Source organism: Hippopotamus amphibius, chromosome 12 (genome assembly GCF_030028045.1).
Source record: "Hippopotamus amphibius kiboko isolate mHipAmp2 chromosome 12, mHipAmp2.hap2, whole genome shotgun sequence".
NCBI classification, from domain to species: Eukaryota; Metazoa; Chordata; class Mammalia; order Artiodactyla; family Hippopotamidae; genus Hippopotamus; species Hippopotamus amphibius.
The window spans coordinates 62,713,187-62,729,604 of record NC_080197.1 but is presented as its reverse complement, the minus strand read 5'-3'; the positions used below and the strand labels follow the sequence as shown (position 1 = coordinate 62,729,604).

At 37.2% G+C, this 16,418-nt stretch overlaps 2 protein-coding genes across 3 annotated transcripts in view; one reads left to right on the top strand and one right to left on the bottom strand.

Annotated features, from left to right (window-relative positions):
* Nucleotides 1–1,717, bottom strand: part of RECQL (RecQ like helicase) — a 36,442-nt gene extending 34,725 nt beyond the window's left edge. For both annotated transcript variants that reach the window (XR_009048376.1, XM_057701692.1), the window contains exon 1: nucleotides 1,635–1,717. The gene's annotated coding sequence lies outside the window, so the exon portion shown is untranslated. The remainder of the gene's footprint in view (nucleotides 1–1,634) is intronic.
* Nucleotides 1,718–1,854: 137 nt separating this feature from the next.
* Nucleotides 1,855–13,327, top strand: GOLT1B (golgi transport 1B). The gene is made up of 5 exons (XM_057702652.1): nucleotides 1,855–2,007; nucleotides 7,398–7,489; nucleotides 8,904–9,082; nucleotides 9,863–9,944; nucleotides 12,097–13,327. Exons 1-5 carry the CDS (start codon nucleotides 1,983–1,985, stop codon nucleotides 12,133–12,135), a joined length of 417 nt encoding a protein of 138 aa, XP_057558635.1. The 5' UTR covers nucleotides 1,855–1,982; the 3' UTR covers nucleotides 12,136–13,327.
* Nucleotides 13,328–16,418: the final 3,091 nt, after the last annotated feature.

Sequence of the window (16,418 nt, the reverse complement as noted above, 5' to 3'; positions counted from 1 at the left end):
AAGTGGAAGGAGGTGAGGCTGGAGGGTAGGGACTTCACTTAGACTGTCCATGATCTCCAGGAACACCTCCCCTAACTCTGATATGGAAACCAATATTTTCCAAAACTAACTTAGAATGTTTTCCAAAGCTTCAGCATCACCTTACCCTTACTCAAACTGCTGACCTTACGCCCTTCCTCATGTAGAATTCTGAAGCCACCACTAGGCTGCTAAATAAAATAGGTAGGGGCTTCTTCACCTCGCTAAAAAGTTTGAAATAGTCACACCGTTAAAACACACTGAAGTAAGGGAGTAAACCAAGGACTTCTAATTCTTTATCTATATGAACATGCCTTCACCATTTTGTGGAAGTATAATTCTCTGGACTGTAGGGTTCTCCCTTCACCTCTGTATCCACACAGCCTAGCAAAGTCCCTTGCATATAGTGCAGGCTCAGGTCTGCTGAGATTGAAAGCAGAGGCTCTCTCTACCTCTATGAAAGCATGTAATCCATAACCATTTTCCCACACTATTTTAAACAACTCCTTTGATTACACTGTTAAAAAAAACTGCTCATGAACTCCTTCCCCAAATGATGTGATTTAATAGCAAAAGCTATCTGAACATAAAATAGTTCAAAAATTAATAAGCTATGCATAGCAGGTCTGTCAGAAGTATACCTAGCCACCGCTAAAATCCAAAACAAAGGGAAACCAGCCTTGAAAATTCCCTGGGGAGACAAAAGCAGTATAGCCATACAAACAAAGCTTAATTTCGCTTATTTTGAAAGACTAACTTGACCTGGGGCATTTCTTGTTTATGCCTTTGGAAATCAGAAACAAAACTTCAAATGTTTCCCAAGGTTGCTATGAGGTAACCACTAACCAATTCCCTATAGTTTAAGAAAATGTTAATAACATAACCAATCAGTGTGAAGAATAAATAATCGCTATTCTCTTACGAAACAAGCTGCTTTACAAAAATGTAGCCCTCAGCTTCATTTCATGTTTCGATTTGAGTGCTCCCGGTTGGCAAACTGTCTTTTTGGTGTACACAATGAACTACTACTAATCACTACTTCCATGATTCAGTGGCTTTACTTCTGCTACATCTGAACTTTTGGCAGCATCCTCAGGAAATATTTCACAGGGTCTCGGGCAGTCATGCATACTTGACACCAAGCACCAGAGGCTAAATCTCTCTCTCCCTCTCTCTCTCTCTCACATCCTCCTCTCCCCACCACCTGCGTTTCGACTCAACAGCAATTTAACAATACCCTCCTTTAGGCTTAGGCGTCGCCCAATAAACAGTGGTTGCAAATAAGCAGGCTTTGGTGCCCAAGCCTCCTGCATGGAAAAGCCTGGTGATAAAGAGAGACCGGTCTGCAGTGGAACGTGCTCCTAAAGGCCCGAGTTCCATTAGAGCCGGGCGAGGATGTGAGTTCCGTTAGAGGGGTGTGGACGCCTGTTTCTCCCTAGCCAATGCATTGGTGGAAGGAAGTGAGCCGGCCTTCCCATCAGCCAGGAAAAGGAGTATCAGCTCTTTCCAAGCGCTAACAGGAGTTACCCCAGAACCTCTCCTTAAAGCATTAAGGAACACCCTCCCCTCCCGGATCTCCGACCCCAAAACGCCCCCGACTCAGCTCCGCTACGCACCGCTTTCAGCCGCGCTCCAATAAAAACTTCCCGCCACCTGCCTTTCCTTTCTCTCCAGCCAGGAGCATCCACCCTTCCGGGTCGGTCCCTTCAGCCAATTACAAGGAATACCCTTCCCTTATTGGTCAAGGGGTGTGGCCACCATTTGCGTCACTGAACAAGACCAAGGGTTATTGATTGATCTTTAGCCAATGGGAAGCATCCTTGAACCTGGGGTGGGGGTGGCTGCGTGTTTCCGGAAGACGTGGCGGCTGTCGCCTGGGTTGCTTCCCCGCTTCGTTCTCTTGACTTCGCTTCACACCCTGGGCGCTCCGAGGTGCTGTCGCCGCCGCCCTCACCGCTGCAGCCATGATCTCCTTAACGGACACCCAGAGTAAGCATCTGCCCCGAGGCCCCGCCTCGAGCCCCACTCACCCCTTCTTCGGGCTGGGTCTCGCCCGCCCTCCCCTCTGCCTGCCCGCCCGGGTCAATGAATGAAGCTCCGAGGTGGGGGCGGCGGCCTGCGAGACCCAGCTAGGGCTGCGGGCGACGGGAGGGCTGCCTGGAGGAGCCGGGGGCTGGACCTGCGGTGGCGGACCTGGCCCGGAGCGGAGAGTCCGCGGGGTCCAGGGAGACGCCCGGGCTGGGGAGGGGGAGCTTTCGCCCAGCGTGCGTCTCGCGCCGGGGTCGCGCGCTCTCACTCCCAGGGGGCTGGGCGCTTTGTTTCCGCCGGCGGCCACGAGAGAAAGTTTGATGCGCTGTGCCCGCGGCCCACTCTCCAGGACATTTGTGCACATGGCCTCCTTAAGGTCCTCTACAGGTTACTGCTGGTTGTTTGGGAGGCCTCAGTGTCCTCCTTTAAATGTCACCTATGATAGGCTCTTTTTGAAAATGTGTTTATGCTTAAATATTTTGAGTAGTTGCCTTTTGCCACCACTGGAAGCAACCTTTTAAAAATCCATTGAAACAACTTCCCTTTTCTACCGGCTACTGTCTCCCCAGTAGTAAACTTTGTGTCAGTTAAACGATTTCTTTCGTTAATGTTGTATATTGTACTTTGTGGAACGTTTTATTATTTTAGCATCTTTCTGCCTGCCACAGAGTTCTCCAAGCCTGTCTTTTCTCTAAGATTAACATTGTTATCTGTTTTCTTTTTCTATGAATATAAAATTTCCACTTTTCTACCCTTTTTTGTCATTCTTAATAATTTTGTATTTACATTCCTGCCAACCCTGTGCTTCCTATCCTTTGATGGTCGTGGTAGTCTTTCTTTTTTTTTTCGTGATAGTCTTTTTATCTCACTTTGTTTTATCTACCACACCTTTCTTTTCCTTATTCTGTATAACTTACTTGAATTTTAAGGATTTTAAGAATTAAACAGTCTGTTGAAATAAAAATAGAACTTCCTTTAAAAATGCCCTGTTTTGAAGTGGAGTGGTAAGGTTTGGATTCAAGTCACGGCTAACTTGAACTTCACTGAGCTGCTAATAACTCCTGCGCACACTACCACCCCAGTCAGGCTCCCTGCCTTCCTCACACTGGACTGGGTCTGCACCTTGGGTACCCATTTTGGTCTATCCGTTCTGATCAGAGAAAAATAAGTATAGTCCTTTTTTGTTTGGGAGTTTTTTGTGTGTGGTTTTTTGTTTGCTTTTTTGTGGGATGTTTTGGTTTACTGTTAAAATAAAACTAGCAATTGTATAAAATTGTATAAAAGCATCTTATTTCATTTTACTGTGTGCTTTTATATAAATCGTTATCCTTAATTCTTATAAGAGACCTGTAGGGCAAAGAGGAATATGTCTCTTATAAATTAAAGGAGGCTCAAAAGAAATTCAGTGTATAATCATGAGGAAAGTGACAGAAACAAGACTTGATCCCAGGTCTGCTGGCTCAGAAACCTTTGCTCTCTTCACTGTAACCTGCTAGCATCTAAGAAGACTTGATATAAAGTTTATTTGAAATCTATCTTAGAATGATGAAATTCTTCCACAGCAAAAATAAACATATTTATCCTTTAGAATTGTGCATTGATTTTTTTGAGAGATTGTGTAGAATATTCAGAGCCTATTTTCTTTATGATCCCGTGCTCTGTTCCTCTCAATTGAAATGCAGAGTTTAACAGAATTGTATACATAAATTGCTAAGATTCATTTCTAATACTGTTAATTACTCAGAGGAAGTACTTAATCTCTATGTAGTTTTCCTATCTTACTTTCCTATCTTAGTCTATGATTATTACATAGATAAATATATGAATTACTTATCCTGTGCACAGAGATTCTCTTCTACAGAAGTCTTTTTTTTTTTTTTTGGGGGGGGGGGGGTAAACCAGGTTCAATCATCTGTTTTTATACACATATCCCCGTATTCCCTCCCTTCCTTGACTCCCCCCCCCTCGAGTCCCCCCCATCTACAGAAGTCTTATAGGGACAAGTGCCTGATTTACATCCTTCCAAAAACCAGAACAAGGATAGTTGGGTTGGAATGTGGGCAGAATAGGAAGCATTCTCCTCACTTCATTTAATTGATGAGGAGGATGAAATTATACTCTTTGCTGCTCATTTGCCAAATGTTTTATGTAGGACAGTGGATCAGAACACAAAATGATTAGTGAACCAAAAGCTCTTTAGATTTCAGATGGTGTTTGTGTATGTATGTAACTGTAGGAATCGGCCACCAGTCAAGTGACATGCCAAAATTATTCTGGAATCCTGATTCTGGGCGAGGGTGACCAAGTACTGATCACAGTAAATAGCAATTTCATGATTGTTTTAAGGAATTCTATAATCGCACCCCCCACCTCAGCCCCCCCCCCAAAAAAAACCCGCAAGATTTAGTGAGGGGGCTGGAGTGGGGCAGTTCCTGTGCTGCCTCTAAATCGTTACTTCATTCTGTCACATGATGTCACATGATGTTCAGTTGAATTCTTTATTATGACATTTTCTAGTTTTGAAAGAAAAGGGCATAGTAAGAAAGACACTGCTGCCTTAAAATGTCTTAAGTAAGATACCAAAAGGCTGTCGGTGATTGTCATTGAATTAAGAATATCCCTCCTTATCAGATTTCTACAAAAAGCTTTTGATTTTAGGCAAATTTGTTCTATTAGACTGCTTTCATCAGATTATGCTTTAAAATCACGCATGTGTGTGCACATGCACACACTTTTAAGGGGAGTGAAGATTTGATAGTGCACAAGGGGAAGATGAGTTTATTTTAGTGGGTGCGATTCTGGTGGTGAGAAAGCAGCCCCAAGTGGGGCTTTGATAACCAGAGGGCTGTGAATACACAGGCATAGGCGAGAATGGAATTCTGGAGGGGAAGAAAGAACACAGCGAGGCCAGTTTGAGACTTTTGACCCATTCAGATCAGGGACTATTTGGCAATAACATGCTAGTGTCAGTTTTGGCAAAAATGTTACAGGCAGCCCTCTCTTTCTGGACTACAGTGGGTAACGTAGTGGGAGTGTTTCGGTTCCCATGTTAAAGTTGTAAGCTGTGGAACCTGAAGACTGGATTTGCATTCTAGCTGGACTCCATACCACACTTCCCTCCCTCCCTACACCTGTCTCCCTCCACACACACATTTACTGATTCTGTTATCAAGGGTGAATTATTAATGAGTCTTCAGTTGCCCACATGAAACATGGGCTGGTGCTTTTTAACCTCCCAGTTTTGCCAAAGGAATTATGACATATTTGTATAAACATTAAATATAAAACCACATAGAGACATTGTCCTTTTTCTCTGTGGTCAATTTTTAATATTCAGTAGTTCTACTGATGTCTACTTAGGTTAGTAACAAGCTAATTATATTAAACTTGAGTCACCTAAAGATGCTTCTCCCAGAAGTTCAGCATACTCCAATGCCCCTGAGTTTCATTTACTTAAACATATTTAACTTGGGGGGAGCAGGACAGTGGGGGGGTAGACTCCTTTGGGAAGCAGTATGGCATGATGGTTAAGCACAGAAACTGAGTTCAAATGCTTAAGTAGAAGTGTGACTTTAGGCAAATTAAATCAATTCTCTAAACCTCAATTTCCTCCATCTCTAGAATGATGTAATGATACCCACCTTGCAGTAGTATTGGGAGGATTAAGTTTTGTAAGATATGTAAAGCACCTCATAATAAGCAATTCATGGTAAATTCTCAATACGTAGTAGATATATTGCCATATAATTTTTCTTTCTGATGAACAAACATCTCGAAATGTTTATGTAATCATTAGGACAATTTGTGAAAAGATAGAAGTGAGTGGTATTTAAATAACTCGGCTGCCAGTGATTAAATCCTAACTACTAAATAGTTCCTTAATGGAATTTTACTTGCTCTTTTGTCCATATTTTCCTCTAGGAAATTATGTCTGACACCTAAACAGTTATTTTGATAAATTCTCCTAAAGCATTTTAAGCATGAAAGTATCAGCCTCCAATTTTCATGAGAGTTTGTGTCTATGGAATACACTTACCTGTATTTATGGGCAGGTGCCTGAATTCTTTTAGACTAACTTTTGGAGGAAAAGGTAGCTGGAAGTTAATTGTGAATGGAGGAGATGAAGGATGTTGAAAAAGGCACATGATATAAATTTTCAACTCATCAGAACATTTTACATGGCTTAAATTTTTGAGTAGCTCTGACTTTGATTTTAGTTTTCTGGAGCTGAGACAAAAAAGTTAAGTAACAGATCGGAAATCACTATTGTGTATTTAAAATTGTATTTGCCAAAATATGGCAGTTTCAAGATTTTATGCAGGTATTGCTGCTAGGTAATATAAGGATTGGTGACTGTTTCCTGAAAACACAACTAAAGTGATCAAGGAACTAATATCGTGGATTGTGCTTTGTAACATTAGCAGAATAGTACAACTGTAACCTTAGAAAGTTAAGACTCTTCAGACCTAAAGATAAGTCTAGAGAGTGTAAAGGCAATAAAATATTAGTTTTGTATAAAGAGTAACTATAGACTTAAAAGCTTATATTTTGTCCATCACTCTATATTCTGTACCTAGAACAATTGCTGGCATCTAGGAGTTGATCAACAATGCTTTGTTTTTGAATGAAAAAGTAAAAACCCATAATATTAATATTAGGTAAAACAGTGTTCTTTGAAATGTTGGAGAGGTGATTTTAGAACTCTTAGACTAAATATGTGAATGGATGTGTAGCTGGGAGCAACTTGTGGAAGACAAATCCATAATAAGCCATAAAGAAGTTAAAAGTGATGCTTCATCTTTTGAAAAATCACTTTGAAAGAGACAGCTACTTGACCCAAAATCTCTCCTGTTGCCACTGTGCTGCTCTGCCATAGCATTTCTAGTGGGTTAAAGGAAGGAATTCATTTTAAGAAGGGAAAGAAGGAACTGCAGATATTGTGCATGTAGATACTAATCATGGAAAATGAAAGGAGAAAAGGAGACAGTAAAAGTAAACCTACATACTTATGTCTGATGCCAGAAGGGTTCTTGGAAGGGAAAAAACAATATAACCAAATGTTTAGAATCCTGATTCATCTTTCTCTATTATGAGTATGTTTGTTGGAAATGCTCTCATATAAGGATTAGAAATTCCCATTCACATTTTAAACTTGGGAGTAATTTGCTGATGTTAATTTAATTTGTTATACATCTTAACGAATGTCATTATAAGTTAACCTGCAGTGTTGGGGGTCCTATTTGCTTATATCAGTGAAAAGAAGAACTGAAAATTTTTTCTTACCTAGTTTACAAGAATCTTAATGTAATGTTACTTTTGCTCTACCCTTAACCATATAACTTACATTGCAGAAATTGGAATGGGATTAACAGGATTTGGAGTGTTTTTCCTGTTCTTTGGAATGATTCTCTTTTTTGACAAAGCACTACTGGCTATTGGAAATGTGAGTGTTTCAATATATATTTTAATTAGATTCATTAGGAAATTTTAACTACGAATGAATTCTTGCCTGCTATGAAATTGGGGGAAAATAATTCACTATTACTCATGTAAAGACTCTTGTTACATTCTCTTTTTTCATCAGGGATGAAACTTGTCAGCTTTCTGTTTAAATAAAAGGTAAACACTTAATGAAGTTTTCTAATTCCATAGCTGCTCTATTAAGTGTTTGGTATGTGATTTACAATAGGTTAAATCAAGACTGCGTCAAATAATTCAAAATAGATGACTTGAAAGCCCCATGTCTTGGTAAATTTGTTAATATGTTTTGACTTTAAACATCTGAGATTTAACATTTGCTTTAATAGCATAAAATGAACAGATTTTTAAAAAGCACTTAAACCTTTAAAAAATATATCTTTGTTAATAATTGACCTGCTATAATTGTCCTGCTTAGAAAGGTGTGTATATTGTTTATTTGGAATGTGTACTCTGTTGTCCATGTATGAAGGCTGTGCAAGAGTTCTAGAAATAAATAATAACCCTTCTAAGAGGGCAATAAATTCACTGAATAACGATGAAATATTTTTGAGGTATATGTTAACATTGGGCTTTTAATTGGACACTGGAAAATATAAAGGATAACAATTGTTCAAAATTAATGTTTTAATAAACAATAATTTAAACAGCATTGGTATCTCAATGTGAAGCTTAACCATTAGACTTAATAAATATTTGTTTGAAATATTTTTCACTAAAGAACAGTAATGAAGAACGGCACGTGTTTGGGAATAAAACCTGGGAAAATGCAAGCTTTTAGTTGATCACCATCTCTTGTTCATTGTCTGAAAACATACAAAATATAAGTATATTTGAGAACGCGTGGCTGTACTTCATATCTGCTGCTCCTATATTTCTGGAATTAATAAAACTGGGATCTTTTTGCTGGCTTTGAGTGGTTTCTTCTACTACCAGCTGGGCCGTGTCAGGTTTTGTCCCACCCATAGGATCTCCTGTCGCCCATGATAAAGTTTTCCGAACCAGGAGTACCTCTGGTTGCCGTTTTTACGGGCATCTTCCCTCTTTTCTCTTGCCGCTCATCTGCTGACTAAGCCACGGCCATCCTGCTCAACCTGGGGAAACCACTGCAGATGCAGATACCCGTGGGTAACACTGAATCTTTCTTGGTTTCCCTTTTCTTCAACTAATCAAGACAGAGAGGACTGAACAGAGTGAGACACAGCTACAGCTTTAACGTGGTTCTGCTCTTCGTGTGCATTGTAGTCTTCTCTGGCCAGTTGCCCACATTAAAAGCCACACGTCCAACTTTTTTATCATATTTAGCTTTGACCTTACTTTTCAAACGCATGCAGTGTGTTTAACTGCTTTTTCTGTGTTGCGTTTTCCTCCTCTTCTAGGTTTTATTTGTGGCTGGCTTGGCTTTTGTAATTGGTTTAGAAAGAACATTCAGATTCTTCTTCCAAAAACATAAAATGAAAGCTACGGGATTTTTCCTGGGTGGTGTGTTTGTAGTCCTGATTGGTTGGCCTTTGATAGGCATGATCTTCGAAATATATGGATTCTTTCTCTTGTTCAGGTAAGGCAACCATTTTATTTTATTCTTTCTCTTTCAGTAAACCATTAGGTCAGATAATTGTTCCAGAAACGCAGATGTGTTTATCAGATGCAGATGATTGCTTATGTCAGGGTGTAAATTATTTTGTATTATTTTCGATGCAACAAAATTTATTTTGTTGGCATTTTAAGGCACTCTCATTATGTTTGTTATTTTCATCAACCAAATAGTGATCGATTGATCGATCCAGCATTTTAATATGTAGAACCTGATACTGCACAGTTACTGCCACTTGATGACACTTTCTTTAGTGCATGTAGATATTAGAAAATTTTGGACCAAATACATTATGGGAGGTTTTGATCAATGAATATTTTACAAATGGCACTTAACCAAGTAAATAATAGTGTCCAATGTGAGAAAAGACTTTTAAGTAAGTTGGTTTAATTATTTATTCAAGAAAAGTATATCATTTGTCTTCTATCTGCCAAGCACTGTATTACCCACAGGAAACATGAAAATTAAGTGCCAAATCTGCTTTAGAGAATCTCTCATTTCTAATATGGGAAATAGATACCAGTAGGATGTAATAGTAATGCCATTATAGACATTTATGCAGAATGTTTTGAGCACAACTGAAGCAGGGATCAAATCCGGGGAGAGGTAAGAAATATTAACTGAATTTTGATGTCTCTTAAAGCATTCAGAATTTTAAAAGCATCCTTTCTTTCTACATGGCTAACAGTTGATTTTGGTAATAGAGAATGTGTTCGTTCTGAGAACTGTTTTTCCCTCTCCTAGGGGCTTCTTTCCTGTGGTTGTTGGCTTTATTAGAAGAGTGCCAGTCCTTGGATCACTCTTGAATTTACCTGGAATTAGATCAGTAAGTAATCATATATTTAGCAATATATTTTTTAAACCATTAAAATAAATGCTCTCTGGGAGGAAGGATGGATTGGGAGTTTGGGGTTAGCAGATGTAAACTATTATATATATAGAATGGACTGTATAGCACAGGGAACTGTATTCAATATCCTGTGGTAAACCATAATGGAAAAGAATATAAAAAAGAATGTACATATATATATACACATTCTCTAATGAATATGTGACTCACTTTGCTGTACAGCAGAATTTAATACAACATTGTAAATCAACTATACTTCAATAATTTAAATTTTTTTAATAAAATAAAATAAATTTTTTAAAGATAAATGTTCTCTGATGCTCTTTTTAGAAATTTGAGGAATTGATACATCATTGATAAGTTTTTTATTATGATATAAATGGTTGCGTCACCTAGATCACAATTATCGTGAATACCAGAGGAAATAATCATTGCTAAACCTATAGAACCTGAAATTTGGTTTCACTGTGTCCATTTTTAATGTTCTCTCTTTTTTTGTGTAACTTGGATTGATATGCTGTGCTACCTTTCTCTTTGAGAGTTCAAGGCACTTTTCAGTTAACTTTTTTGTGATCTCTAATTTTAAAAGCAGTAATATAAAAGGACACCATTATTTCTTACAAATATTTTCTCCCTTAGACTGTATCACCAAATGGAATATATCAGGAGAATTCAATAAAGCACTGTGATACTGGAGTCAGATGATAAACTTCTGTTCATAGCTCTGTCCACAGTTAGAACAGTCCTGTCCAATCTGGGCCAACCATCAACCTCTTAAAATTGTTTGCAGATTTTTATAGATGCTTCTGGAGAGGTAGTCCATAGCATTTATTGAATTCTCAAAGAGCTAAAGGACAGCTTACCCACGAAAGAATAGGTGCCACTATAAGCCTAATCTCATTTCCATCCTCAAATCAGAACCTTATAGCCAAGGTAACCTAGATATTTGTAATTACCTTGAAGAGACAATGTTGTGCTTTCTCTCCACCTAAATTTACCACAAAATTCTAATGAATCCATGAGGGCTTTGAGAGCAACTTTTAGTTTCAGTGTGCCAGTGACCTATTTGTGATAATATAAAATGTTGGAGCCTAGGCTTATAGGGGTATATCCTGATTTCATTTGCATTAATCTGCAAACTCATATAGTAGTCAATGTTGTTTATACTTAGAATGTCTTTTGAATGTACTAAAACTTCTAGTTATACAGTTGTAATCATTAATCATGTCCTTATTTAAGGATTCTTCAGTATTTGCATAAATGGATATCCAATACTATAAATTATGTTTCGTATTATTATTACTTCTTTATAATGAATGCTTAAGTAAAAATGTGAGTAGTGAAAGGAAAGAAAGGGTTAGGTGAGTGCTAGATTTTGATAGTAGTATAGCCACTTGGGTTATGTAACTTTTAATATCTTCACTAATTACTTTGTTTCAACATCTGTTTGCATCACCATCTGGAATGCTGAAGAAAGCCCAATTGCTTTATATTTGGGGTGGAGTGACCAAAGTAAATAACCACTTACATTAATGTGTGTTAAAACTTATGTTCCGTAATTATCGATTTATGCTTGCATCGTTAAGTCTCTTTTTAATGTCATTGCCACTTTCAGTCTGAAGTCCAGAATACACATTTAAAGTATTTTTAGTCAAATAGCTGTTGTTAATTATTGAACTTAATGGAGCTAAATCTGTTTGTTCAAAGACTACATAGGCCCAGAAGAGATCCGCAGTAATGGTCAGTTGAAATATCTTATTGGGTTCATTAATGCATGAATGGCTGACATTTCAGCTTTTTATTTTTTTTATTTTTTTGTTGAGCTAGCAGCGTTAACTTCATTTTATCCGATTTTTTTATTCATTGTGTTGCATTTCTCGTGTTGCACCCTTAAAGTCATGTGTATAACATGTCATGCAGAAACGACTTACAGAAAAAAAATTTTTTATACACATTTATGTGTCAGAAGATGGTGGTGAGTAGTACTGGATTAATCATTGTCAGTCATACCTTAAATTTCCACAAATCTTATAAAGCTGAGTTTTTTAACCAACATTTAAAGTGTTGATGTAACATTTTATAGTGCTCTAGGCTTTCTTTTAATTATCTGTTTTTCTTCTCCTTGCAGTTTGTAGATAAAGTCGGAGAAAGCAACAATATGGTATAACAACAAGTGAATTGAAGACATTTAAAATATTGTATTATTTATAAAAACCTTTGAAGAATATTCAGCACAAAATTAAATTACATGAAATAGCTTGTAACGTTCTTTACAGAAGTTAAAACGTATAGCCTACAAAGTACCAACAGCGGTTAACAAAGAAGCAATGAAAACAGGCTTCTAACCAAGTCATCTAAGAAGTCAGCAAGCAAACTGAAGGAGATGAAATCTATGTTACAATGCATATTGAGACTCTTGAAGGCGATTTTCATTGTTTTTCCACAGTGTGTGAAAGACAGCCATCTTTAGAGAACTGTAGTGCCTGTTTCTTTTATTTTTATTTTGAAGATGCAAACGCACCCATAGGCATTTGCTTTTTAGAAATGTTCTCTGCGATGGCAAAAATATTTCCAGTTGTACTGTCTCCGAAAGTGATGCATGAGTTGGATTGGATTATGTCATTTTAATGTATTAAAACCAGGAAAACCCAGTGTCAATGTATGAATCACCTTTATTTTATTTATTTTTTTTTTTGGTAAACATGGTTAAAGTAAAACTTTTGTGGTTCTTCTGAATCTTAATATTTTAAAGCCAGATGCAAATCTAAACTAGATATTCTTTGTTGGAATATGCAGAGGTCATTCTTTACTAGGTTGTAGTATCTCAGTTATAGCTCATTCAGCACTTTTTCCTTCAAGCAGCACACTCTGGAATCCTACTTCCTGGGACTCTCACCTGAGCATCTGTATCTTTCATGACATGAACAGTTAACAGAGAGTATCCTTGGCTGTGAAGGAGTCTGTTACATAGCTTGTTTCACTGAATAGCCCGTTATTTAAGATACTAAGTGATGCAGCCCATGGATTTTTTCATGTCATGATCCAGTTTTTATTTTATTTTTTTAAATTTTAACAGTGGTTTATTACTTTGCTTTTCATACATTAAAATAACTACTGGTAATGTTTACTTTAAGGTGTAACATGTTAAAAGGTTAAACTTACAGCTGTTTTTAAGGGCTATTCACATAAACCAGGTTTTCCCTTTATTTTCAGCTTTTTCATAACAAAAATCAATATGCATAATGTGTGTTAAATACAATTGCTCTTCATCTTAAGTTCATGGAGAGAATATCTGAGTTCACATGCTGAAGTTATTTTACTGTAATCAAACTAACTATAGTTCTGAAAAACATGACACTACAAAATGATGTGTTTTTTTCTCTACTGTTGCTGCTTGACAGGCAGTAGGAAACTGGTGGTTTCTTCATTAGTAGTTTTCCAAGGTGGCACCCTTTTGGTAGATGTAGGAAGACATTTCAAGAGTCATATACTATTTGTTTTACCACTAATGATTGTACTCTTTTTTTTTTAACAGTTGCAAAGCTTTTTAATGCATAAAATCATCATTAAAATTTGTGGTTTTTATTTACAAATGTGTCTACAAAATATATTACAGTCTATGTTATTTGTTAAATATATGTTAAATCTCTTGACGCACAGGGAAGTCCCCACCTTGCTCGTCTAAAGAAGGAAAGACTTGGTAGATAGTCTAGCGGTTCAGCCTTGTGGATTACTGTCTTTTCGGTACTGGCATTTGACTTACGACATAATCTGTGAAAACGGATAATATTGACAAAATGAGACTCCTACCTCAATAGTTCATGGAATAATAAGAAACCTAGTGTTGTGTCTAATGTTCTTCAAAAAAGTAATATCCTCACTTGAAGAGTGTCAAATATATACATATTTGGGGGACTGACTTACACAAGTTGCCCTGTAGGACTCTGTTATACATATTTTTGACCTGTTTTATTTACAGTGGCTAGATAATCGTACCTTTTTAGAGCAAGAACAGTATCTGCTAACGTGTGGAACTTCCGTATTATGTAGCTCCTTTGTAGACATGAATTTCTATCAAAATGTTCTTTGCACTGTAACAGAGATCTCTTTTTTCAACAATCTTATTTCAGAAAGCATTATTAGACAGAAGTGTGAAAAAGATGTGATAATCTCCCAGTCCTTAGTAAGAGTGAGAGGCTTGGAGCAGTTTTCAGTTTTAAATGAGTCCACAGTTTATCTCAAATGTGAGTTTGGGACTGCTTGGCAGCATTGGATGTTTCTTATTCAGAACCATCAATGAGGCTGTATTTTTAAATATACCTGTATTCTGTCAGAAAGCACTGTACATCATGTTGTTTCTTCCTTTCCAAAATTAGTCATCTGTCTTTGTGACAAAAACATACTTCAATTATTGCTATAAAGATGGAGGAAAAGATCTAATACTACTTAGCCTTAAGTGTTTCTGGCATTGTTCAAATGTATTTTCTGTAACAGAAACCTATTTGGAATGTTTTTCTTTTCCCCTTATAAATTGTAATTCCTGGAATACTGCTGCTTTTAAAAGTCTCACGGATTATATGATGTAACAATTGAATATTGTAAATACACTTGTCTTACTTCTGAATAAAAGGGTACTTTTCTATTAATTGGTGGTTGTCTCAAGTTGGGCTGCTATAACAAAATTCCATAGACTGGGTGGCTTAATTACACAACAGATGTTTATTTCTCACAGTTGTGGATCCTGGGAAGTCCAAGATGAAGGTGCTGGCAGATTCATTTCCTGGAGAGGGTCCTCTCTCTGTCTGCTTTCTCTCTGTGCTCACACGGCAAAGAAAAAGGGAGAGAATGAGCTCTCGTCTCTCTTCTTACAAGGACACTAATCCTTTCATCAGGAGCCCCATCTTGAGAACCTCATCTAAACCTAATTACCTCCCAAAGGCCCCATATGAATTTGGGGGGAACACATTCAATCTGTAACAATGGTCATGTATTTTTATTATGAAATTCTAAAAATTTAGCATTGCACAATAACCCACCTCGTGTTTTTTTAAATTAGCCTTATATGCGGTTTTCTTTTTCATAGAATGATCATCACATCTTTCATTTCCAAATTGTTTAAATGTAATCAAATAGAAATAGACTTAAGGTACAAATAAGGGAGCAGTAAGTTTAGAAATTAGAGAAATGCTTAATTTTTTTTTAACTTGGAATATATGATACTTAAGTATTTGTGGCTTAAATCACTTAACATTTGCAGTGTTTTGATCTTAAACTTTAGTAAGACCAAAAACCACTGGCCAGATCTACCAGTTAATGTACCCAATAAGTGTTGAGTCCAGTCATTAAACTGCAAGTCTTGACTATGGTCTGGTGAAATGCAAGTCTTGAATCTGTTATTAAATATTGAGCACATCTTTCTAACCTTGTCCTCAGGGCTGAAAGGTTCCAACTTCTGTCCTTCTGCTATCTGCATCCATGTAGGAGACTGGACATAGATATAGTGTTCCCCAAATCCTTCACTGACTTGACACTTTTCCATGGTCTTACCTTTACTCATTCTAAGGACTATTACAAGGCCACCTCTATTATAGCTTTCTTAACTGACTAGACCAAAACAGCTGGCCCTTCCTTGTCCTCTCCTAGAAATTTCCGCATGTTTTGTATTTACATAGTTTGGGAAAAGAGATTCTTGAGGTTCAAAGCCTTAAATAAAGGATGTTAAAAACATTGGCCAATGACTGGGGAGTTTTATTTGGGATTGCGGGCCTTCTCAGTGCCCCTAAATTTCCTCCTAATACCGACAGCCTTTTGGGGAGATTATTTCTTCCACCTCTTTGTGAGACAACTGGCCTACGGGGCTGACAGGTCTTCACGGAGAATAAAGCCCAAGTAGGAATTGAACCCAATGACCTCATTATCCTTACCAAAGTCCTCTGTTCTGTCATCAAAGAGGTAATTCGGATATTTGAATATCTTAATAGCCATATTGTCCAGATAACATTACCCAAGATAGGAGCTGTTTGAAAAAGACAAATATCATATATCACTTCTATGTGCTTTCTGAAAAGATGATACAAATGAACTTAATAACAAAACAGAAATACATTAAGAGACACTGAAAACAAACATGGTTACCAAAGTGGAAAGGGGTGGGGGGTAGGTAAATTAGGAATTTCAGATTAACAGAAACACACTACTGTATATAAAATAAACAACAAAGAACTACTGGATAGCACAGGGAACTATATTCAATATCTTGAAATAACCTATAATGGAAAAGAATCTGAAAAAAGTTTTATACATATATATATAACTGAAGCACTTTGCTGTGCACTTGAAATTAACACAACATTGTAAATCAACTATACTTCAATTTAAAAAATGTATAAATAAATAAAGTTAAAAATGTCTAAGTGAAGTTTAAAAATAATTTTTTTTAAAAGATAGGTG